Here is a 22776-nt window from a genome sequence, read left to right as displayed (position 1 = left end):
CCGCCCCCTGCTGATCAGGCCCCGCCTCTGGCAGCATAACCACGCCCTCTATAGACCACGCCCATAATAGACCCGCCCCGTCCCGTTCTGACCCCGCCCCCGCCGCTCAGACCACGCCCCCACACGGCACTCCATCGATATGACCACGCCCCGATGTTACGACCCCTCCCCTCGCGCATTGGCCACGCCCCATCCAATGGCCCCGCCCATCTCTCCTCTCCCCAATCCCGGCCCCGCCCCTCCCCTGCGCGCTGGTCCCGCCCTCTCCGCGCTCCCATTGGCCGGGCCGCAACGCCGCTGTCCAATGGGCGGGCGGCGCGGGCGGAAGTGCCGCTCGGGGCCGGAAGCGGCGTTGCAGCCCCCGGTGAGGCCGCGGCGCTCCCGGTGCCCCCGGACCCCTCGAGCTCCCCCGGCCCCTCCGGAGTCCCCGGGATCCGCCGGCACCGCCCGGCCCCGCCGCCGCCATGTTCCTCACGCGCTCCGAGTATGACCGGTGAGTGCCGCCCGCGCCGCGGCTGAGTCACGGGCCTGGGCCCGAGCGGTCCGGGCCGCCCCCGCCGGCGCCTCCCGCGCTGGGATCGCACCGGGAGCTGCCGGGAGCCCGCAGCCCTACCGTGGGACCGGGGATTCCAGGATGGGACAGACTGAGAGCGGGGGGAGCTCGTGGTGTGTGGGGATGGGGTACCCGCGGAAAGGAGCGTGCCCGGGGGGAGCGGCGGGGCTGGGAAGGGAACGGAGCACCGGGAGCGGCTGAGGGAGCTGGGAAAGGGCTCAGCCTGGAGCAAAGGAGGCTCAGGGGGAACCCTGTGGCTCTGCACAACTCCTGCCAGGAGGGGAGAGCTGGGGGGATCGGGCTGTGCTCCAGGGAACAGGGACAGGAGGAGCGGGACCGCCTCAGGCTGGACCAGGGGTGTTTCGTTTGGATGTTGGGAATTCTTTTCATGGAAAGGGCTGTCCAGCCCTGCCACAGACTGCCCTGAGAACAGTGGTGGAGTCCTCATCCCTGGAAGGGCTCAAAACCCACGTGGAGGTGGCAGCTGGGGACAGGGGTGAGGGAAAGGTTGGGCTCCGTGATCTCAAAGGGCTTTTCCACTCTCAAAGGACTTTTCCATTCTCGAAGAACTTTTCCACTCTCGAAGAACTTTTCCACTCTCAAGGATTCCAGGATTCCATGGACCTGTCTGGCTCCTGGTGCTCCCTTTGCATTCCAAAGTGTTCCAGGACACCCCAGCTGCTCCTCACCTGTGCCTTGACCTCCTGGCTCTCCTTGAGTCCCTGACCACCCTGGGTCCCTCCCCTGTGGCTGTGGACATGTCCCATTGTCCCCCTGCCCCCCCTGTGCCCAGGTGGCCTCACCCTTGAGCCAGGCCTTGCTTCCCTGCCCTTCTCACTGCGTGTTCTCCTTGCAGGGGTGTGAACACCTTCTCTCCAGAGGGGAGGCTCTTCCAGGTGGAATATGCCATCGAGGCCATAAAGGTACTTTTAAAAAAGCTTCCTTCAGAGTTTCCTTCAAAAATTGGAGAGTTTCCTTCAAAAATTGGAGAGTTTCCTTCAAAAAATGGGAGGGTTTCCTTCAAAAAATGGGAGGGTTTCCTTCAAAAAATGGGAGGGTTTCCTTCAAAAAATGGGAGGGTTTCCTTCAAAAAATGGGAGGGTTTCCTTCAAAAAATGGGAGGGTTTCCTTCAAAAAATGGGAGGGTTTCCTTCAAAAAATTCAGGGTTTCCTTCAAAAATTCAGGGTTTCCTTCAAAAATTTCAGAGTTTCCTTCAAAAATTTCTTCAAAATCTCCTTTCCAAATCTGGGGCTCCTTCCAACCCCAGGCAGGGATTGCTCAGGATTTGCTGAATTTTCAGTTTTCTGTGCTTTTTGGCACAGACCAACAAAAGAACGCTGCATTTGACCTGAGGCTGTAAAGAAATCTTCCAAAACTGATTAATAACACTGGAATTACGAGGGTGGAGTTAATTAGAAGTGTGTAATATCACAGAATAGAGAACTTAAAGTTTGGGGGTTTAAAATACAGTAATAAATGTGAAGGAAAATAGAAGTTTTAGAGTGGAAAAGAATTGTTCTTCTTTGCCTTCTTCTTCATAGATTTGGGTGGTATTTTATGATTAAACAGAAAAGTCCACACTGCAGGTGTCAAGAAATTGATTATTAAGTTAAAAGAGAAATTAATTTAAGTAAAATTTTAATTAGATAGCTTAACCTTAAAAGACCTTATAACAAGAGATAGTTTTGTACCTTACTAATGAAAAACTACAAACCTCACAGGTGTGAGACTGTAACATTGGTAAGAAACAATAAACACCTAAATCTGAACACAAACTGTTATCAAATACCCTCAATCCCAACCCCAATAAAATAAAAACAAGAAACAAAGAACCCACAAGGACTAATCCAGGCTGTGTCTGTTTCCTCCAGCCAAACATCCCACAGCTCTGCTCTTTTATGGCTCAGGAAGGACCAAAACCCATTGATTTTCCCCAAAATTCAGTTGAATGTTCCCTCCCCTGTCCTACCAAGTGATTTATCCCCCCAAAAATGAAATCCAAAGCTGTTTATCCTCAAACCAAACCTAAACCACTTCTTGGGTGGATTTAAATGTAAACTGAAGGTTGTTAGGAGCAAGCCCACCTCTGCAGGGCCAAATGGCCTTTGGGGATTAAACATCCTTAATTGATAAATGTTTTAATTGATAAATATTCCTGTCTGTTACATTGATAGAATGTGGGTGCAATAAGTTTAAATTTGGAAGAAACAGGGCAAGTGATGAGGGGAAAAAGCTCTGAGGTGTTTGAACAGGTCAAGTGAGGAAGGGAAAAAGCTCTGAGGTGTTTGAACTGGGGAGAAGGGTCCTGACTTGCATCTTCCCTGGGTTCATTTGGCTCCTTGGAGCACTAAAAAGGGGAATAAAGTAATAATGTAACAGAAAAAGTAATACAAGTATCAAGGACTTGGGAATCAAAGCTCCCAGGGGGATGTTGGTGTCCATGCTGGCTTGATAAATTAACACAGATCTCCTGCCATCCCTGTGGCTGTAGGTGCAGCTTTCCAGGGACTCTTGGGGTTAAAATTAAACCCCATGCCTTGAAGTGGATGTTGGGAGGGAGCATTCCACACTGCAGCTGAGACAGTTGTGCAGGAAATTCCCTGGTGTGGGAGAGCTGGGAGTGCTGGGATCCAGGCAGGGCTGGTGGGGTCAAGGTGGGATGGAGGTAATTGTTGGTGGGATCAGGACTGGATTGAGTTTAGGAGTTGGTGGGATCAAGGCAGGACCAATGTGGGGTTTGGTGGGATTAAGTAGGATTGAGGTAAGGGCTGGTGGGATCCAGATTAGGGGTTGGTAAAACCCAAAAAGCCTTGGTAGGATCATGGTAGGATCAAGGTGGGATGAAGGTAATTGTTGGTGGGATCAAGGCAGGATTGAGTTTAGGAGTTGGTGGGATCGAGGTAGGACCAGTGTGAGATTTGGTGGGATTAAACAGGATCCAGATTAGGGGCTGGTAAGATCCAAAAAGCACTGGTGGGATCAAGGCAGGGCTGGTGGGCTCAAGGTGAGATGAAGGTAATTGTTGGGGGAATCAAGGTGGGGTGAAGGTAGGACTGGTGTAGGGTTTGGTGGGATTAAACAGGATTGAGGTAAGGGCTGCTCAGATCCAGATTAGGGGCTGGTAAGATACAAAAAGTGTTGGTGGGAGCATGGTGGGATGAAGGTAATTGTTGGTGGGATGAAGGTATTTCTGGTGGGATCAAGGCTGGATTGAGTTTAGGACTCGGTGGGATCAAGGTGGGGTTAAGGTAGGACCAGTGTTGGATTTGGTGGGATTAAACAGGATCCAGATTAGGGGCTGATAAGATCCAAAAAGTATTGGTGGGATCATGGTGGGATCAAGGTGGGATGAAGGTAATTGTTGGTGGGATCAAGGTGGGATGAAGGTAATTGTTGGTGGGATCAGGACTGGATTGAGTTTAGGAGTTGGTGGGATCAAGGTGGGACCAATGTGGGGTTTGGTGGGATTAAATAGGATTGAGGTAAGGGCTGGTGGGATCCAAATTAGGGGTTGCTAAAATCCAGATTAGGGGTTGGTAAAACCCAAAAAGCCTTGGTAGGATCATGGTGGGATCAAGGTGGGATGAAGGTGATTGTTGGTGGGATCAAGGCAGGATTGAGTTTAGGAGTTGGTGGGGTTAAGGTAGGACCTGTGTGAGATTTGGTGGGATTAAACAGGATCCAGATTAGGGGCTGGTAAGATCCAAAAAGCATTGATGGGATAGTGGTAGGATCAAGGCAGGGGTGGTGGGCTCAAGGTGAGATGAAGGTAATTGTTGAGGGAATCAAGGTGGGGTGAAGGTAGGACTGGTGAGATCAAGGTTGGATTGAGTTTAGGAGTTGATGGGATCAAGGTGGGGTTAAGGCAGGACCAATGTGGGGTTTGGTGGGATTAAATAGGATGGAGGTAAGGGCTGGTGGTATCCAGATTAAAGGCTGGTAAGATCCAGAAGAGCATTGGTAGGATCATGGTGGGATCAAGGCAGGGCTGGTTGGATCAAGGTGGGATGAAGGTAATTGTTGGTGGGATCAGGTCTGGATTGAGTTTAGGAGTTGGTGGGGTTAAGGCAGGACCAATGTGGGGTTTGGTGGGATTAAATAGGATTGAGGTATGGGCTGGTAAGGTCCAAAAAGCATTGGTAGGATCATGGTGGGATCAAGGCAGGGCTGGTGGGATGAAAGTGGGATCCAGACCGCTCTTGGTGTGCCCGAGGTAGGATCAAAGTAGGGGCTGTTGGGATCAAGGCAGGGATTTGTGGGATCAAGGTGAGAGTTGGTGCAGTTGAGGTGGGATCCAGGCAGGGCCTGATGGGCTCAAGGTGGGATCACAGCAGGATCCAGACAAGGGCTGCCAGGAGCCCCTGGGATCTGTCCCTGTGCTTGTGGCCCTGCTGACACTGAGGTGTCCTGCAGTCCTGGGCTGGAATTGCTGCCTGGGACTCTGGGGAGAACAGGAGATTATGGAAAGCCACGTGCCCAAGCCAGAGCTGCAGAGGGATTTGTACTGATGTGGGAAATGCTCTCACCCTTAAAGGTTTAAAAGAGTTTAAAACTCTTTTCCCTCTGGCAGAGGAGAATTCCCAGGGCCTTTTACACTCAGCAGGCTCCACAAACTGCTGTTGCTTGGAGGATGTGCAGCTGGGGAAGGGGCTGAGGGAGCTGGGAGAGGGGCTCAGCCTGGAGAAAAGGAGGCTCGGGGGGATCTTGTGGGACCCACTGGGTTCTCATGGGAATCCCATGGATTTCACCCTCCCCATAAGCTTTAAAATCCACCATGCCAAGCCAGAGTGGGTTTGTGTGTGGGTGACACAATTGAATCCAAACCAAGAAACTTGCAAAGAAGTCAGAGTTAGCAGTGATACGTATGTGAGCTGGAGCCTGTGGTGTTTTGCAGCTTGGCTCCACAGCCATTGGGATCCAGACCTCAGAGGGGGTTTGCCTGGCTGTGGAGAAGAGGATCACATCCCCCCTGATGGAGCCCAGCAGCATTGAGAAGATTGTGGAGATCGACTCCCACATTGGTATGGAGGAGGGATTCACCCCTCTGCATCAGATCACCCGTAAAATTGTGAATGATTTATGAGAAGAGTCCATCCCCTGGCAATCTGGGGAGTTGTGTGTTGGGATGAGCCCTCCCTGCCAGGAATGCTCATCCCTCCCAGTGCACACCAACTCCTGGTCACTGGTTTTGCAGGCTCCAAGCCAGCAGAAAGGAGCCCCAGGAAGCTGAAAGAGGCAGCTGAAGCTCCATCCCCCTGTCTCAGTAACCTCCCTCATGAAAGCTCATCCCAAATTTAGCTCTGGGAGGGCAGGGAATTATGGTGGGCCTGGTTGTGCCCAGTTTCTCCAGGATCAATGATGCCCCCCATGCCCTGAGCAGCCCACAATGGGCTCATGACCAAATATGTCACCCTGAGGGGCAGGAAACCTCAAAAATTCCTGTGTGGCTGCTCCATGGGCATGGGAGGAGCAACCTCCAAAATTCCTGTGTTGCTGCTCCATGGGCATGGGGGGAGCTCCAAGAGTCCAATTTCCTCCTCCCAGGAGCTTGTGAAGCAATCCTCTCCTCCCAGAGTGGGATCTGTGCTGGGATTCCTGTGGGGCAGCCAGGGCCCTTCCCAGCAGGTTGTTCTGGAGCAAATCTGGTTCAATCCCATGGAGACCTCAAGGCTGGAAAAGCCCTCTAAGATCATGGAGTCCCACCATCCCAAGGCCACCACTGATCCATGTCCCAAAGTGCCACATCCTCACTTTTTGAACCCTGCCAGGGATGGGCACTCCAGCAGTGTTCACAGGGCAGCCTGTGCCAGGGTCTGACCATGCTTTCCATGGAAAAACAATGTAATATCTGACCTGAACCTGCCCTGGTGCAGTGTGGGGTTGTTCCATCTTGTCCTGGGAGCAGAGCCTGACCCCTTGGCTGTCCCCTCCTGTCAGGAGCTGTGCAGAGCCACAAGGTTCCCCCTGAGCCTCCTTTGCTCCAGGCTGAGCCCCTTTCCAGCTCCCTCAGCCTCTCCTGGTGCTGCAGCCCCTTCCCCAGCTCTGTTCCCCTCTCTGCACATGCTCCAGCTCCTCATTGTCCTTCTTGTGAAAAGCCCAGAACTGTTCCCAGGTGTGTTCCCAGCAGTGCCCAGCACAGGGGGACAAATCTCTTCCTCACCTTCCCACTCAGGGACCAGCTCCTCCCTGCAGCCCTTGGTGGTTTTGGGCATTCTGGGAGAAAACACATCCCAAATAATGGGTGCAATGAGACAGGAATGACTCCTGGTTGTTCTTTCCCTTGCAGGGTGTGCCATGAGTGGCCTAATAGCTGATGCAAAGACTTTAATTGACAAGGCCAGAGTGGAGACTCAGGTAAGATCTGACATCTCTGTTCTTCAATTAGCAGCACAAACACCAGGAACTCCTTAAAAGTCCTGGGAAAGGGAAGATCATTCCATCAAAGAAGCTGGTGGGGAGCTTGAGGCTTGTTGGGAGTGCAGGGGCTGTCTGAGTGTTCTGATAAAACATTGGATATATTGGTTTTTCTTTTTATCCCCTTAAATTTCCTGGATGCCTCAGGTGCTTGGAGGTCCCAGGTACAAATCTGTGCTGCTGCAAAGGATTTTCTCCTGCATATCAGCACTTTTCCACCCTCTGGAGAGCTGTAACACATTCCTTCCAAAGCAGATATTGAGATAAATCCCTTCAGCCTTGCATTTCCCTATTGGCATCCCAAGCCTTGGTATCCAATTTTCTGTGGATTTTTGTACATCCCGCTCTCCATGATGCTTCCATGGGTTAACTGGCTGTGCCCTGGGTTCCACAGGGAAGTTATCCTTGTGTCCCCCACCTCAGCCATGCAGGGGTGTCATATTTTGGGCACATGGGGCTAATGGGAATCTTGATTTGGATTTTCCTGCAGAATCACTGGTTCACCTACAACGAGACCATGACAGTGGAGAGTGTGACACAGGCTGTGTCTAACCTGGCCCTGCAGTTTGGGGAGGAAGATGCTGACCCAGGAGCCATGGTGGGACTGGGGGGGATTGGGGGGTGCTGGGGAACCCCCCTGTGTCCCCCTGTCTGACCCATTCCCTCCTCTGTCCCGCAGTCCCGCCCGTTCGGTGTCGCTCTGCTCTTCGGAGGGGTGGATGAGAAGGGACCCCAGCTGTGAGTTCTGCTCTCTTAATCCAGGGAAAGACCAAAGCTCCACTGCAAAATTCCCAGGCTGTTTTAAGGACTCAATTCTGGGATTTTCCTTGGGTTTATCCCATTATGTCCCTGATATGTTTGTTAATCCTGTTAAACCCTTTCCAGAGCCCTGCCTGCTTGTTTGGCATGGAAAATCATCATATCTGCCCCAAACCCTTGCCCTTTTTAATTAAAAATGTGGTTTCCTGGGGAGGAGGGAAGTGTTAAAGCTCTCCTCATCTTGAGTGTATTTGTACCTTTCCCTAAAGGACCGGCAGAGCCACCAGTAACATAATCCATGTGACATTCCTTGGGGAGGTGCTGGAGCAGCTGTAACCTGAACTCAGCGCTTCAAATGGCCCCACTGGAAGTGGGAAAGGCTTGGCACAGCCAGACCAGTCAGGTCTGCCTTCCAGCAGGGGAAAAAAACTTGCTGAATTTATTAAAAAAAAATTAGGATAAGATGGGCAATCCAAAGGGTTCTCTGAGGGAAGAGGGCAGTGTTAGAGTGTGTAAGCTGCCAGCCTGGGGATATGGGGATGTATCTCAGCTCCAGCTGTGCAGGGAGCTCTGGGGGGTTGGTGGGAGAGTCCTTGGGGTGCCCTGGGGTGGGATGGGGTGCAGGCAGTCACCCCCTGTCCCCACAGGTTCCACATGGATCCCTCGGGGACGTTCGTGCAGTGCGATGCCAGAGCCATCGGCTCCGCCTCCGAGGGAGCCCAGAGCTCCCTGCAGGAGGTTTACCACAAGGTAAGGGCTGCATTTGGGGTTGGGGGTCACCTCTCTGGGTCTGGGGGACCTCACCACCCCCCAGGATCCCCTCATTGCCTCCCCAGTGAGGATTTAGGGCTGGGCTGGAGAGGAGGGGCCTGAGCTGCTCAGGGCAGGATCACTCCTGAGCAGAGGATCCTGTGAGTAGGTGCTGAGGATCTCTACAACTGAGAGCTGCTCCCAGCACCTGCTCTCTGCCTGTGAGATAATCAAGGCCATGTCAGGAAGTTCTCTATAAATAAAAACTGAGCTCTGGGTGCTGCTGTCAGCATCAGGCTCTGTGTGGGTACAGCTGGAAGCATCCTGAGCTCACAGCAGCACCTTCAGAGAAGGGAACAGATTTTGTGCTGGAATTTCTGATCATGTTTGATTAAATAGAAATTTTTTGCCCCATGAGGAGGGAATTGCCCATTTTGGGTGGTAAGAAACCAAAACCTGATGGAAAGCACTATTAGTGATGGTGGCTGGGAAGACTCATTTGTTCACTAGAATTCTCCAAATTACCCAAATCCTGGACTCCCTGGATTCTCAGCCCTTTTTCAAGTGCAGAGTTAGTGAAACACAGCTGTGCTGCACATCCCTCTGGCTCTAGGGATGCCTGGGATTTATCAGATGAAATGCAGCATGGAGGATTCTGCCTGGAGGGAATCTGGCTTTTTGGGAGGGAATTGGTGAAGAGAAACAGCCCCTCCTGTCCCAAATGAACCATTTTAAAATGAACCAGATTTCTGTGCCTAAATGAACCATTTTTAACTCTCAGAAAGAGAGGATTTCACTGTCCCTGTGGATATCCCTGCCCTGCCTGCTCCAGGCTCCCAGGGATGCTGCAGATCCCTTGCTAAGCTGCTCCTTTGGCTGCCTGGCTCAGGGGATTTGGGAGAGGGGAGGCAGGGGGGCCAGGTGCTGAGCCTGCAGCTTGTTTGTTTTGCAGTCCATGACGTTAAAGGAAGCCATCAAATCTTCCCTGGTCATCCTGAAACAGGTCATGGAGGAGAAGCTAAATGCCACCAACATTGAGGTGAGTCCTGCTGGAGTCAGGATTGCCCCTGGAGCAAGGAATGGAGCAGCTCAGGGCTTCCTGAGCCAGGTCCTGCAGGTGTTCCTGCCCTTTTCAGCACATCCTGTGGGGCATTTTGGAAAAGTTGAAGCTTTTCCCCTTCCAGAGGTGCAGAGCCCTGCTCTGTTTTCATGGCTGATCCATGTGGTATTTGCACCTCCTCAGGGTGAGGTGAAGAGATGAGTCTGACTCCATGTTCTTAGAAGGCTCATTTATTATTTTATGGTTATAAATAATTTTATGATTATAAATATCATTATATTATATTAAAGAATGCTATACTAAAACTATACTAAAGAAAGAGAGGATACAGACAGAAGATTTAACAAGAATGATAATGAAAGCTCATAAATGACTCCTCAGTCTGACACAGCTGATGGTGATTGGACATTAATTAAAAACAATTCACATGAAACCAATCAAACATTCTCCAGACCACATTCCAAAGCAGCAAACCCAGGAGAAGCAATCAGATAATTATTGTTTTCATTTCTCTCTGAGGCTTCTCAACTTCCCAGGAGAAGAAATCCTGGGCAAAGAGGATTTTTCAGGAAATATGACAGTGACAGATCCAGGATGAGCAGAAGGGATTCTCTGACCTTCTCCAGTCAGCAGAACCCAACATACCACCCAGACTGCTTGTTCGTCCCCTGCATCTAACCATTCTTTTTTGCCTTGCTGCTTGTAATATTAGAAGGAATGAAAATTACCCAGCTCCTGGGCTGCTATATTAGTCCTGGGGCAGTGCCAAAAATCCCCTGGGCAGTGGGAGCAGCAAGGATCCTCCAGGAATGGCTGTGTCCCTGTGCCCTGGGGGCAGGCAGGCCCCACAGACCCCCAGAGCTGCTCCACAGGCTCCTTTTTGGGTGGGAAAGGTCCAAACCCTCTGCCCTGGCTGGGGTAACTGGCAGATGAGAAGCCAGGCTGGTGTATAGAGTTTGCTTCTATTTTGGGGGGGTTATGAGACACCAGACCTTTCCAAAGTGTGGCATTCTAGCTCCTGAGCTGCTCTCTCCTCCCCTTCCTTCCCTCTGAGTGCTGGGAAACCTTTTCCCAAACAACTCCAAGGTATTCACCCCATTTTTGTATTAAATGTTGCTGTGGGGGGACCATTCCTGGTGGGATTCAACTTCCTTTGGAGGGGAAGGCCAACAGCACATGGATACTTGGATAGTCTGTCCCAAAATCATGCCTTGTGGCTGGAATCTCCTTCCCAGGTGCTCTTCCAGCCCTTGGCCATACATTTTTTCCTGGTACAGTGCAGGCAGAGGAATGTGTACAGTATCCTGATGTCATGTCCCTGTTTAACAGGGCTTAACTGTGCTTGGCACGGCCCTGCAGTGGGGTGGATGGTGCAGGGGGGAAGGACAGCAGGAATGTGCTGAGGATTAAAAGGTTTCTATTGACTCAAGGCACCCCCTGGCTGAAAATGTGCCACCTGAAGAGCTCTTTGCTTCCTAGAAGTATGTGCCTCTCCCATTTCTTGGCTCTGGCCGTGCTGCTGTGGCATTTTCCATCTAGGAACAAAGAGAAGAGGGGAAAGTGTGGCTGTGGAAAGAGTTAAATCCGTTGGTGGCAAAGGTCAGGAGCCTGAAGGGACTTCACAATTTTAGATTAATGACTTCCCTGTGAAGCCTGTCAGGGAATGGTGAAGCTCTGGTAGGGAGAACGTGAGGGACAGGTGTGGAGAAGCAAAGGAATTGGTGTCTCTGCTGATTGTAGTGTTCATAAATGGTTTTTTTTGGTATTTAGAGCTGGTTTTGGTGCATAAATCTGGCTCTGGTTGGGCCCAGGATCAGTCCAGGGTGGTTTGGTGCCCAGAGCAGCTGTGGCTGCCCCTGGATCCCTGGAAGTGTCCCAGGCCAGGCTGGACATTGGGAGCAGCCTGGGGCAGTGGGAGGTGTCCCTGCCATGGCAGGGCTGGCACTGGCTGGGCTTTGGGGTCCCTTTCAAACTGCTCCATGATTGGAGGGGCCTAAAGTGGCATCTCCAAGAGTCTCCACCTTGTCTGAGAGGTCTGGGTGAAACCTGGGCTGGCAGCAGCTCTCAGGCTGAGGTGGGGACTTTTCCACCTGGAAAAACTCCTCCTGGTACCTCCCTGCCCTGGATCAGGGGTTCCTTGTGCTGGTGAAGGGAGGGGAGTGTGAGAAATCACCCTGGAAGAGCTCTGGGATCTGCTGGGATGCTCCAGAACTTTCCTTCAGGTTATTGCTTGCATCCATACCCTTTGATCCTGGAGAGTCAAACCATGTGCCCAGTGCCTGTGGGTTCAGGGGCATCCCAGCCCTGTCCTGATCCCATCCCATCCCTGTCCCTGCTCCCATCCCATCCCAGCCCTGTCCTGATCCCATCCCAGCCCTGTCCTGTCCCAGTCCCATCCCAGCCCTGTCCTGATCCCATCCCAGCCCTGTCCCAGCCCATCCCAGCCCTGTCCCAGTCCCATCCCAGCCCTGTCCTGATCCCATCCCAGCCCTGTCCTGTCCCAGTCCCAGCCCATCCCAGCCCTGTCCTGTCCCAGTCCCATCCCATCCCTGTCCCTGCTCCCATCCCAGCCCTGTCCCAGTCCCATCCCAGCCCTGTCCTGATCCCATCCCAGCCCTGTCCTGTCACAGACATATTTTATGGAAAATCCTTTCATTAGGATCTTTTCTCCTGAGAAGCTGAGAAGCTTCAGCTTCTCCATCTTTTGCTGCTTTGGAATGTGAGCTGGAGAATTATTTACCCAGCATGTGAAATTGGTTTTACTTGATGACCAACAACAGCCACCTGTGTCGAGGCTGTGAGCAGCCACAAGATTTTATTATCATTCTTTTCCATTCCTTGCTAGCCTTCTGATGAAATCCTTCTATACTTTAGTATAGTTTTAACATATCATTTTCTTTTGAAGAAAATGATACATTATTATATTTATTATTTTTATATATGATTTTATAGAATAATTTTTATTGTATATTATTTAATATATTTATTATTTTATTATATATATTATATTTAATATAATATATATAATAAAATAATAAATCAGCCTTCTGAAACATGGAATCAAGATTCTCATCTCTTCCCTTGTCCTGGGATCCCTGTGAGCACCACCATACCATCCTGTCCCCATCCAGCCCTGTCCTGTCCCCATCCCAACCTATTATGGGATAGCCCAGCCCATTCCAGGCCATCCCAGCTCTCCCTGGAGCCCTGGCATTTCCACTGGCACAGCTGTCCCTGGTTTGGGCTCCCATCCCTGAGCCAGCTGTGAATATTTCTGCTCACGTTTCTCCTCCAGGCTTTCATTCAAGTATCCCTCATCCCTGGTGCTGCCTCTGGAATGTTTCTGTCTGCCCTGGCTCTGTGCTGTCCCTGTTTTCCTAGAGATCCCTGCCTCAGTTTCCCTGAGCCCCTTCAGCTCCCAGACAGGATTTGTCCCCTTGGTTCCTGGGGTTTTTTTTTTGGTTTTTTTTTTGGGGGGGAATTTGGGGGGAAGGAATTTTTTTCTGGTTTTGATGGCTTTTCCTGGCTCTGTGCTGTCCCTGTTTTCCTTAGAGATCCCTGCAGTTCCGGTCAGCTCCCAGAAATTTCTCCCTGGGGGGAGATTTTCTTGATGTCTTTTCCTGACTCTTTCCTGTCCCTGTTTTCCTTAGAGATCCTCTGCCTCAGTTTTTCTGAGCCCCTTCAGCTCCCAGACACAGGATTTGTCCCCTTGGTTCCTGGAGGAGCAGAATCCTTTGCACAGGAAGGAATTTTCCTGTGTCTTTTCGACTCTTCCTGTCCCTTTTTCCTGGCCTCTGTGCCTGTCCCTGTTTTCCCCTTTTTGAGGAGATCCCTGCGTCAGATTTTCCTGTTTTTTGATGTGGTGTTTTTTTTTTTTTTTTATTTTTTTTTCCCAGTTTTCCTGAGTCCCCTCAGCTCCCACACAGGATTTGTCCCCTTGGTTCCTGGGGTTGCAGAATCCTTTGCAGAGGCAGGAATTCTCTCCTGGGAGGTTTTGATGGCTTTTCCCCCATCGAGTGGGAGCAGTTCCCACTAAAATTCCCTGCTGCTGCTCCTCTTGAGGAGGCTGAGTCAATTCAAAGCTATTTGTGCAGCAGGCAGCTATTTTAGGGCACCATGGAGCTGGAATGATCCTGCTGGCCTGGCAGATCAGGAGAAGGAACAGCTGCTCCCTGCTCTCCTCAGCCACATTTAACCCCTTGTTCCTTCTCTTGCAGCTTGCCACGGTGGAGCCTGGCATGAAATTCCACATGTACACAAAAGAGGAGCTGGAGGAGGTCATCAAGGATATTTGAAAAAGAGGGAGAAACCCCCCCAAAAGCTCAAAGCCCTGCCCTGACCAAAGGAACTGGTGCAGCTCACCCAGCTCCTGGGATTTCCCTCCCCACAGCACCTGCATCTGCTGCTCCTGCCAACTCCAGAGGTTTTTTTACCTTTTCTGGACAGAACTGAGCTTTGCCCCAGGAGGGAGTGAAATAAATAATTTTGTTACTCTCATTGGGCTCCTCAGCAGGGGGGGGAAGTGGGAAGGGAGGGATTTGGAGCCCAAACTGGGGGTGGATTGGGACAGCAGCTGTGCCAAGGGCACTGCCAGGCCTGCTGCAGGAGTGAGTCTCCCTCTTGTGGTGCTGTCCATGGGGAAATCCAGGTGTCATTCCACTCTTCTTTTTAAAAAATAGAGAGTTTTTAATCTGTTCAGTGCATTCCTCCCTCCTTCTCCAGTGTTTTTTATCTTTAAAAGAGTCCCTGGAGCTCCATCTGCTTCCCTGCAAAGAAATCTACACTCAGCCTTGGGCTTTGTGTTTCCTTCTGGTAGGGTTTGAAAAAATCTTGTTAGATCAGAGCCCCCCAAGCAGAAACAGGGGTCATGGGCTGAGGCAGCCCCTCACCACTGAAATCCTGCAGGTACCTCTGGGGTTTGAGTTAACCCTGTTTTTCACCAGAAAATTCCTGCTTGTCCCACTTAGTTTTTGTGTTCTCCAGCAAAAATCTCTCTCTGTGTCCTCAAAACAGTGTCTGGGAAGCAAAGCTGGGTCTGGTAAGGGAATAAATTAAGATTAAAAGAGTATTTTCCTATAAAATCATGGCTGTGGGATAAGCCAGCTCTGCCTCAATCCTGGCAGCTGGCTCTGAGCAGGGCAGAAGCCTGGAAATGAAAATCCAGGATAAATTACAATTTCAAATTATGATTTCAGGATAAATTATGGTAACCCCCTGAACCAAGCAGCAGTGGCTGGTGTGGAAGAGCTGGATAGAGCTGGGACAGGCATTGTCCTGGGAAATAGGAATGCTGGAAGTGAGGAAATGGATTTCATCAAATCTCCCCCCACCTCCAGCTCTGCCTTTTCCAGAAGGAAGAATCCCTGTCCTGCTGGTTTTCCCCCTCTTGCCGTTGCCATTGGGATAGGCAAGGAATCAAGTCTGGAAAATCAGTTTTTGGATCACCTCAGTTTCAGCATAGCCCAGCACCCTCCTGGAATTCCTGGGAGAATTCCTGTCTCCTCTCCCAGAGCTGTTTAAAGGGAATAAATTGGATCAGGTGCTGCCCTTAGGAGTTGGATCCAACACCGGCCCTGCAGGTGGAACCAAATTACCTAAATGACCTGTTCATGGCCTTTTCTCCTTTGGGAAGGTGTTGGAGTTCTGGATGCTGAGAATTCCAGACTTTCTGTGCTGACAGGCACTGACCCCCAGGAGAACACTGCATTGACCTGAGGCTGTGGAGAAGCTTCCAAAATGGAATGACAGAACTGGGATTATGGGTGTGGAGTTTGAATAGAAGTGTGTGATATCACAGGGTGGAAAACTTAGGAGTTTAAAGTTTTGGAATATAGTAATAGATACAAAGCAAGATGGAGGTTTTAGCCTGAACATGAAATTCCATCTCTAGCCCTTCAATCCTGACCTTGGCAGAGGTAGGGAAGGAAGGAAAAGAAAAGAAATTAAAGAAAGACGGATTTAAATAATTAAAAATCAAATTATTTAATTATTAAATTAATTTAAATAATTAAAAATAATTTAAAATTATTAAAAAATTTAAATAATTCCTCAGAGCCTGGGCGTGGGGACTCAGCCTGGCTCGGGCTCTGTGCTGTGCCGCTCCTCATCCCCCCTGTGCCCTGTCCAGCCCCGGGTCACCCCCGGGAGGTCCCAGCGCTGTCCCCTCCCCGCGACCCCCGGCCCCGCCCGCGCTTTGTAAATGGTTCGGGCAGGCCCCCTATGGCCTCAGCCAATCAAAAAATCGCTTTGGCACTCCTCGCCAATCAGAGGCTGTCGCTGGGTAGATTAGAGATGGGAGTGGCGAGGGGCGGGCTCAAGCGCTGCCAGCAGGTCACAGGAGGAGGTGGGCGGTGATTGACAGAGGAGCGAGCCAATCAACTGGCGCGGGTGTGCCATCGGAGAGGAGGCGTGACCGCGGTCTGAGCGACAGCTCCTCCAGCCAATCGTCGCCGCCCCGGCTGGGACGGCGGGACGTGCCCCCCGATAGACGGACAGCGATAGGCGGATGGACAGCAGGACAGGGCGATAGACAGACCGACGGACGGACGGACGGAACGGACGGACAGAAAGCGCGATAGATGAATGGACAGAGAGGTGCCCGCCCCCTGCCCGCCCAGCGCTCGGCGCCAGCACGTGGAGGCGGACGGACGGACGGACAGAACGACATCTCTGCTTGCAGCTCCTGGGACGGACAGACAGATAGACACCCGTGCCTGCATCCCCTGGGATGGACACACAGACAGACAGACAGACATTCCCTCTGCATCCCCTGGGATTGACAGACAGACAGACAGACACACTCTCTACATGCCCCGGGATGGACAGACAGACATCCTCTCTGCATCTCCCAGGACAGGACAGATGGACGTCTCTGAGCCCTTTGAGAGTGGGGAAATCCTGTCTGTGAGCCGGAAGCTGCAAAACCAAAGTGCTGTGGGCAGTTCAGGGGCTGCTGGGAGCAGGGGATAATCCAGGAACTGCTTGAGGAGTCTTTGCTTCTTTTTGCCAAGGTTGGGATTAAATGTGTGATTTCTTGTTGGGACTCAGATGTTTATCAGTTCTTATCTCTGTCACAGTCTCACAAACCCTGAGTTCTACAGCACTTCACTCTAACAAACTAAAAATGGAGCCCTGCCTCTCTCTCTCTCTCTCTCTCCAAGGTTTTTTAAGGATAAACTGTCCAATTAAGAAATGACACCTAAATTATTTTTACTTTTAACCCAATAACAAACCACCCATGGCCCACAATGCAGAATTTTAAATCCAATTACACAAAATCATCCAAACCCATGGAGAAGAAGGTGAAGAAGAAGGACTAGCCACCACCCTAAAACTTCCATCTTACTTTATCTTAATTGTTATATTCTGAAGCCTTTAACTCTAATTTTCCCACCCTGTGATATCACACACTTCTATTCAAACTCCACACCCACAATCCCAGTTCTGTCATTCCATTTTGGAAGCTTCTCCACAGCCTCAGATCAATGCAGTGTTCTCTTGGGGGTCAGTGCCTGTCAGCACAGAAAGTCTGGAATTCTCAGCAGTAATCAGGGTTCCAGCAGTCACTCTGTCTTGACATTTCTCTGTGAGACACAGCTGGCTGAACTCTGTGTGAAAGTGATTGCAATTGAATTGCAGTTGACTTCTGTTCAGTGGGGAGCTTTCCTTATCTCTTCCATACCCACTCCTCCCTCGGGAGGGGACACCTGCTGATAAGAGCCATTGAATGTCCCTGCATGGCTGATAAGAACTACAGCATCCCACTGGGAGATGTGAGCCCAGAGGGAGGAGCCAAGCATTCCTACCCGGATATAATCTGGAGATTCTGGAACACCAGCACGGCTTCTGCACTGGATTGCCCAGAGGAACAGCAGCTGCCTCTTCCACTGGATCTCCAGAGGCAGAGACTGCACCTTTCTCCAGGATCCCTGCTCCAGCAGAACCACCCCTGGCACTGCAGGAGGGCTGAGCCACAATTCCAATGGGACTGCTGCCAGCACCCTGACCCACAGGGTGTCAGCTTGGGTTCTGACTCTGGCAGTGTTGGTTTGGTTTACTGCATTGTTTATTTTATCTTTTTATTTTCTTCCCTAATAAAGAACTGTTATTTCCTGCTCCTATATTTTTTGCCTGAGAGCCCCTTAATTTAAAGTTTATAGCAATTCAGAGGGGTGGGGAGGGTTTACATTCTCCATTTCAGAGGAGGTTCCTGCCCTCTTTAGCAGGCTCCTGGCTTTCCAAACCAAGACAGTGCCCCATCCCACCCTGGCAGTGCCCAAGAGCCGGGATCACAGCAGAGCTGTTCCCCCACAGGAATGGGGCAGGGCCAGGAGAGCTCTTCCCTTTCCCTGGGCGCTGCCAGAGCTCATCACAACAGCCACACGATGCCGCTGCCGAGCGAGCTGAGCTCCCAGCCCAGCCCAGAAACACCCCAAGGGCAGAGCCAAGATGCTCTCAAATCTACTCTGCCAGAAAAAAATATTTCACTGATATTCCCCTTCCAAGTGCAAATTCTTTCTATGCTCCACATTCAAATGGCAACACAAACTTATTTCTGCTTGTGAAAAATCGCTTATTTTAAAATTTTAAAAGTTTAATAGTAATAAAATTGGTTATAAAAATAGTAATACAAATTAGAGCAATAAGAATTTGGACGATCAGAGTTAGGACAATAAAGGACAAAAAAAGCAAAGAATTAGGAATGTTGGGATGCTTTCCTCTTGAAAAGCACACTTGCTAACAAAGGATTAACCCTTAAAAGCAACAGCCTGCTGCATATTCATACATCTCATACGTGATTCAAAAATTGTTTTCAAACAAAGGGTGTTCTCTGGTTATTGTCAACTTCCCCCCTTCACCTTGTAAATCATGGTCAGACTCCATGAAGTCTGCAAGGACTAGTTCTTCACAACAAGGAGGTAATGATTTTTCTCTCTGGGATCTTAGTGTCTTGTTGCTGTTATCTCTGTGCAAAGAATTTCTTGATGATCTCATCCCTCTCTTGAGCTAGTTAAAAAAAGTATCTTACATAGCATAGTATCTATTTTAACATTATGTTATAACCTAAAACTATATTTAACACACTACTTAAGAGGATTAATACAGCATAACTTTTTAACACAACACATATAATGTTCATTTTAATATTTGCAAAAAGCCAATCATATAATACACATTTTTCACACGCTCATAAATTTTTTCATTCTTGCTGAGTGATGCTACAAACTTGAAAATATTTGTCAAAAACCTAGCTCACCATCATAATCCTTCTGTCTGACAGCATCCAAAACTGAGCACCAGCCCTGACTGCTCAGACACTGAAGGTAGCAGGACACAAAGCTCAATAGTTTTGGATTTTGCATTCTCACTGTAACAGTTCAACATGAGAGGAATATTGGATTTGTCTTTCCAAACAAGTTCTGGGTCTGCTGGTAGATAAAACCAGCACTGGGAGATAAAAGATAACAATGAGAAGGATTCCACTGATTGATGAATGGGAAAAGATATTTGCTTTTACAAATAAACTTTAGGTTTGCTAAAAAATGAAATTAGGCATTGAAAGATGAAAGAAACAATGGGGAAGAAAAACCCTTAAATTCTGTAAGAATTAAAAATGAAAAGGGAGGGTTGTACATTAAAGGGGAATCTTTGGGAAATCTTTGGTATCAGGTGTTTTGGGAAGTTTGTATCTCTCAAGTACCTCAGAAATGGGGAAAGAGAGAAGGGAAATGCAGCTGGGAATTGGGATAAAAAGGAGGCTGCATCCTCCAAAAACCTGAGAGACCCCAGGGGAATGCCCCATGGCCTCTGCCTTTAATGGAATAAAGCCAAAGGACGCCTCTGTCTCCTTTCTGGACACAAACCTCTGGTGTTTGTTGATTCATTTTCCTAACAAACAGCTCTAAGTAATAGAACATTGGCAAGAGTTTACAACAAATTATTAAGGCATGTATCCTCTAACTGTAAATATCCCATATGGGTTTATTTTATCTGTTTCCGTGCTTTCTTCCTTGCTATGGATAAACTCATATTTTATCAGTTTCTTCTTCTGTTAGCTCAGTTGCTTGCCCTGCAGAGCAGCTGCAAAGCCCATGCACAGTGCCCCAGTGTGAGATGTGGATGTGGTGCCCCTCAGGAGTGAAAAAGGGAGTGCAGTGTTTCCTGGAGATTTTCCTCTGTTGGATCTCAGATTCACACAACCTGTCACAGCCCCTTGGCAGATTTAAGCACACATTGAAAGTCAGGCCAACTTTGCCCTCCTGAGGGGTGGCTGGGATCCACCTGTGAGCTCCTGCTCCCTCCACCATGGAGAAAGCAATTTTAAAAAAAATTAATTTAGTGATGAAAGCAACTCAGGAGTCACACTGATGTTCAGCACCTGGCTTAGTTCAGCTGCCACCACATCCTTTCCCAGGCTGTCAAATGACAGAAGGGATCCATCAAACCAGCCCCATAAACATCCTGCACCTTTCTTTGACCTGAAATGGCAGCACTCGATCCTGCTGGGCCACCTCTGCTGCCCTGTGTGGGAACCACGCTGGTGTCCTTACATTCCAGGATAAGGATTTTGTTGTTTAAGTGACTTTGGAGCCGCCTTAAGGCTGGATGGAGGAAAAGAGCAACCTCCTCTGTTTCCTCTGGCGTTTTCTCATTCCTGTGTATCCCATTTAAGTGATATTCTCACAGTTTGGCAAGCAGAATCTATTATTTAATTTTGGGCTTTGGTCTAACAGTCATGAATATCAACACTGAAAGTCTTTCTGAGGTTTGGCTCAGGCCCCTCTATGCGTTTTATAAAACTGCTTCTGGCCACTGTTGAAATTTACTTTTTTCCCCCTTGTTTGTGTTGAGTGTTGAATCTCTGGCAGGGGTTGTCCTCCCTCAATTTGCTCAGTGTGGTTAATGTTTGCTTCTTGGCTTTGCAGAGGAGAAATGCCATTATCACCCCACCAGACTCACACTGCTCTTGTTGGAAGCCAATAAAAAGCTTCCTGCTGCCTGACCTTGCAGGTGGCATCTGCTTCTCACTGCATGGGCAGCCTGGGCTTGTCAAATCCCTCTCCAGAACCCAAAATTACCCAAAGCAGTGATGCTTTAATAAATACATTTATTTATTTAATAAATACAGATGTATTTGAAACTCAGGGATGCTGGTATTGAGTCAAGGCTTTAAAGAAACTGAAAGAGCTAAAAGTTTAGCTAGATTTAGTTAGGTGGATAGAAACAATTTATAATGATTAAAAGCATACCAAGAAGAGTAGAAGTGATGGGGAATGGTTAATTATTGGCAGATGGAGTAGTCAAGGCTAAGATATGAATCACTTACTTGTCTTACTGTGTTTGAAGAAGCAGAATAAAAATGTGGAGCTACTGTGGAAATGAAGAAACCATGGCTTGTACCTGTGCCCTGAAACCACCAAGGCCAGGTGGGGAGCTTGGACTACAGCCCAGGGGTCAGAAAGGCTGACAACAAACAAGAGTAAAAAGGTCAAATCCAGGAAAACATCTTTGCCTTCATCTTAAGAAGACCACTCCCCATTTTGGAACCCACCCACCCATTTGAATGAAGGATGGAGCAAGCGTGAAGGAACTTTGAACTCATTTAAATATATTTTAATACTAGGTGGGGCTAGGTAATGAATATGTATAGGCATTCTGGGAAATTATATGAATATGTAAGGCTTTTGTTGGTAAATAAACTGTTGGATTAAACACTTTTCTGACCCAGAGATAGGGCAACTGAGAGGTGTTTTAAGAACTTTAATTCCATTTTCAGTCCCATGTGAAGGGTGAGACAATACAGATGTTATAATTCACACCATCACAATCAGAAGCCAATTATTTCCTAATTAAAATACATTATAAGCTTTTCTTGGTTTATCAGCTCTTTGCCACACTATGCCTTAAATACCTTAAAGCAAATAATCTGAAATTACCCCTCGTGGGTCCCACTACAATGCATCTTTCACAGTTCTATTTCTCCAAAGTATCCAGTCTTATTCACAAAACCATCCTTTGAAACTTGCTCCTAGTTCCATTTCTCTCTCAGCAATGTCTGGCAGGTGGCACATGTGCATTAAGCTTGGTGTTACGTAAGCAAGCACTATGTTCCATTTAAGCCCATTATTTCATAGATAACCCCACTATTTTAGACCCCCTGGCTGGAATTGTCCCAATTTTATTAATTTCAAGGCCAATCCTGCCCGGGGACTTGTCTTAACTTTGTCTTGATGCCAATGCTGGCTTGGGAGTCTCCCTAACTTTGGCCATCCCAAGGCTGATTCCAATTCCCTGCATCCTCTTTCTCACATGGATCATCTATGAGGAAACCCATCTGCTTCCTAACCCAAATCACACTTACTTTCCCAATTATTTTCCCAAAATGTTGACATAATTACAATTTAGTTAGCATGAATCACATCCATTTCTCACAATTACATTTACTTTCCCAATTATTTTCCCAAAATATTGATATACATACAATTTAGTTAGCACAAATCACATCTACTTTTCCAATTATTTTCCCAAAATATTGACATAATTACAATTTAGTTAGCATGAATCACATCCATTTCTCACAATTACATCTACTTTCCCGATTATTTTCCCAAAATATTGATATACATACAATTTAGTTAGCACAAATCACATCTACTTTTCCAATTATTTTCCCAAAATATTGATATAATTACAATTTCGTTAGCACGAATCACATCCATTTCTCACAATCCATGCCCTAGCATGTCCCCAGGGCAGCAGGCCCTGCAGGTTGTCATTATCTACAGCTGTTTCTGTGAGTGCAGGACTTCACAGAGAAGATTCACTCAGTGCTGCGCTTCTTGTAAGTAGAATTGTTTTTATTCTTGCTAGGTGGCAAGTGCCAGCTGATAGCTTGAGAAGGAAATTATAAAATCATGGAATCTCCTGAGCTGGAAGTCTCAGAGTCTCTGTGGTTGAGATGACCCCGAGGTGTTGGAAAGTCTCTTTTTCCCAGTCCTGCAACAGAAGAAGAAGTCGAGATTCCTCAGCTCTGGTTTGCAAGGTTGTTTATTTTCTCTCATCTATTCCATTCTGTCTCTGACCTGCTGAGATCTGTCCAGCAGGTCGGGCTGTGGCACAGTCCCCGCCCTTGGGGTGGTGTTAGTTCTTTATACTAAGAACTACGTGTACTTTATTTACAATGATTTTCCAATACCTATCACCTTTGTTAGAGAGTCTGTCTATACTCTGAACCAATCT

At 48.7% G+C, this 22776-nt stretch overlaps 1 protein-coding gene across 1 annotated transcript; it reads left to right on the top strand.

The window, feature by feature from the left end:
- Positions 1-320: 320 nt before the first annotated feature.
- On the top strand, positions 321-14204 carry PSMA5 (proteasome 20S subunit alpha 5). The gene is made up of 9 exons (XM_030965874.1): positions 321-493; positions 1410-1476; positions 5449-5575; positions 6841-6908; positions 7459-7566; positions 7648-7706; positions 8375-8477; positions 9430-9516; positions 13755-14204. Exons 1-9 carry the CDS (start codon positions 465-467, stop codon positions 13830-13832), a joined length of 726 nt encoding a protein of 241 aa, XP_030821734.1. The 5' UTR covers positions 321-464; the 3' UTR covers positions 13833-14204.
- Positions 14205-22776: the final 8572 nt, after the last annotated feature.

This window comes from Camarhynchus parvulus, chromosome 26, assembly GCF_901933205.1.
Source record: "Camarhynchus parvulus chromosome 26, STF_HiC, whole genome shotgun sequence".
Lineage (NCBI taxonomy): Eukaryota > Metazoa > Chordata > Aves > Passeriformes > Thraupidae > Camarhynchus > Camarhynchus parvulus.
The sequence above is the reverse complement of the archived record's forward strand: the minus strand, read 5'-3'. Positions and strand labels throughout refer to the sequence as shown.

What these genes read in the sequence shown, in the direction of transcription:
- PSMA5 (XM_030965874.1), top strand. Translation starts at nt 465, where the DNA reads ATGTTCCTCACGCGCTCCGAGTATGACCG. An exon ending in GATGAGAAGGGACCCCAGCT is followed by an intron (nt 7,707 to 8,374) that starts GTGAGTTCTGCT and finishes CTGTCCCCACAG; the next exon opens with GTTCCACATGGATCCCTCGG. An exon ending in TAAATGCCACCAACATTGAG is followed by an intron (nt 9,517 to 13,754) that starts GTGAGTCCTGCT and finishes CTTCTCTTGCAG; the next exon opens with CTTGCCACGGTGGAGCCTGG.